Below are 1,753 nucleotides of genomic sequence, written 5' to 3'. Positions count from 1 at the left end.
AATGGCTTGATCATTTTTGACAGCTTTGTCAGAGTTGAGAAAAAAGAATTCACTTGGAATTTTCATTTCAATCTTGCCAGCAAATACTGCAATACTTAGAAACTATTCACCAGCCTTACACTCACATCCAGCATCTTCATCAGTCTGGGTTGAAGGCTTACTGTCTCTACTCTGGGTAAGAGGTTCCTCAGGGCTAACCAAGAGGCACACCAGCTCATCAGCAGCCCTCGGACCCCGACCGACCGAGAGGACAACAAAGCAAGCCCAGCCCATCTGCATTCATTTTGACTTGCAACAATAAGACAAGACCTGAATGGGAAGATGATGGAAAACTCAAGGGGAAATGGTCTAATTGCTGCCCACTCCCTCGGGCAGCGTGCCAGTGAGCCACACACAGATCCACATCTTCCACTGTATTTTTAATTTTGATTAAAAAAAAAAAAGATGTGATTTCACGGAAAACATCCTCCTCCTCAGAAACACAAACTGAGCCGAGACACGTGTCACCGCCCCTTCCAGTGCCCGCCTCCCACTGGCTCCCCTGGACGGAGCTCAGGAGCTATAGTACTCAAGCAGCTTCCCATCCGCAGGTTTCAGAATCTTCTTGTCCGCCATGTTCACCACCCATCCGGGAGCCAGACCAAAGAAGATCTGCCGTGGATCCTTTCGAGTACCGAGCATTTTGAAGAGTTCGTCTTTAGTGATACCGGGTAAAATATAGCCATACTTCTTGGCGAGCTCCAGTCTCGCTTCGGGAAATCTGGCGGGATCCGCCAGGTAGCCTCGATTCCTCGCGTCAGTGTAGTAGGGGACTAATGCCTCTGGGGGGAGCATCCGCTTGGGAATGGGTTGTCCACGGAGAAAGACTGGGATGGGTTTGCACAGAATTTCCAGGCTTCGTGGGTCGTAGAAGGCGGTCGTGACGACACCCCCGTTCTTCTCAATGGCAGCGATGGCCAGCTCAGAAGCCAGCTGAACTTCTATGTTAACTTTTGCCTTAAAGGTGTCAGCGCCCTCCTCTACCAGCTGGACTCCGTAGTCCCTTTTAGATGGCTGGATGGTAACACCTCGCCCGTTGACCAGCTGGGTTAAGTCAATAGGTTGTGTGGGATCGACGCGGCCCAGGTCAATCAGGTACTGCAGCCTACTGAGACTCAAAGGCTGATACTGGCGTCTGAAGCTGTGTCCTTCATTAAACCCGTATTTTGGGATTCGAAGGTAAAATGGAGTCTGGCCTCCTTCAAAGCCCACCCGGGGCCGGGTTCCTCTCTGCCGTTCTCCTTTGTGGCCCCTGCCACACTTCCTACCTCTTCTCTGACCTCTTCGCCGTCTTTCCGGTTTCCTGGAGCCCGGGTTCGGCCTCAGGTTAGACAGGCTCACACGAGGTAGGGCCCGAAGCAGGTCCAGGGCCCAGGGCCCTGCTGCGCCCCGCACGGGTCCGGCCATGACCCGCTTGCAGGAGACGCCGCAAGGGCGCCTGGCACCCAAACCCACGTGATCTCGGGCGCTGCTTCACCTCCTCTTTCACTTTCATCAAGAGGCTCTTTAGTTCTTCTTTGCTTTCTGCCATAAGGGTGGTGTCATCTGCATATCTGAGGTTATTGATATTTCTCAATCTTGATTGAGGATTATTACTGGTTATTGGCAATCTTGATTCCAGCTTGTGCTTCATCCAGCCCAGTATTTCTCATGATGTACTCTGCATAGAACTTAAATAAGCAGGGTGATAATATACAGCCTTGATACACTCCTT

General features: G+C 51.6%; 1 protein-coding gene across 1 annotated transcript; it reads right to left on the bottom strand.

Moving 5' to 3' along the window:
- Nucleotides 1–552: 552 nt before the first annotated feature.
- Nucleotides 553–1,490, bottom strand: LOC120865486 (39S ribosomal protein L15, mitochondrial-like). The gene has a single exon (XM_040242807.1). It carries the CDS (start codon nucleotides 1,444–1,446, stop codon nucleotides 553–555), a length of 894 nt encoding a protein of 297 aa, XP_040098741.1. The 5' UTR covers nucleotides 1,447–1,490.
- Nucleotides 1,491–1,753: the final 263 nt, after the last annotated feature.

This window comes from Oryx dammah, unplaced genomic scaffold (assembly GCF_014754425.2).
Source record: "Oryx dammah isolate SB20612 unplaced genomic scaffold, SCBI_Odam_1.1 HiC_scaffold_6, whole genome shotgun sequence".
In the NCBI taxonomy this organism is placed as follows: domain Eukaryota; kingdom Metazoa; phylum Chordata; class Mammalia; order Artiodactyla; family Bovidae; genus Oryx; species Oryx dammah.
This window is presented reverse-complemented; position numbering and strand designations above follow the sequence as displayed.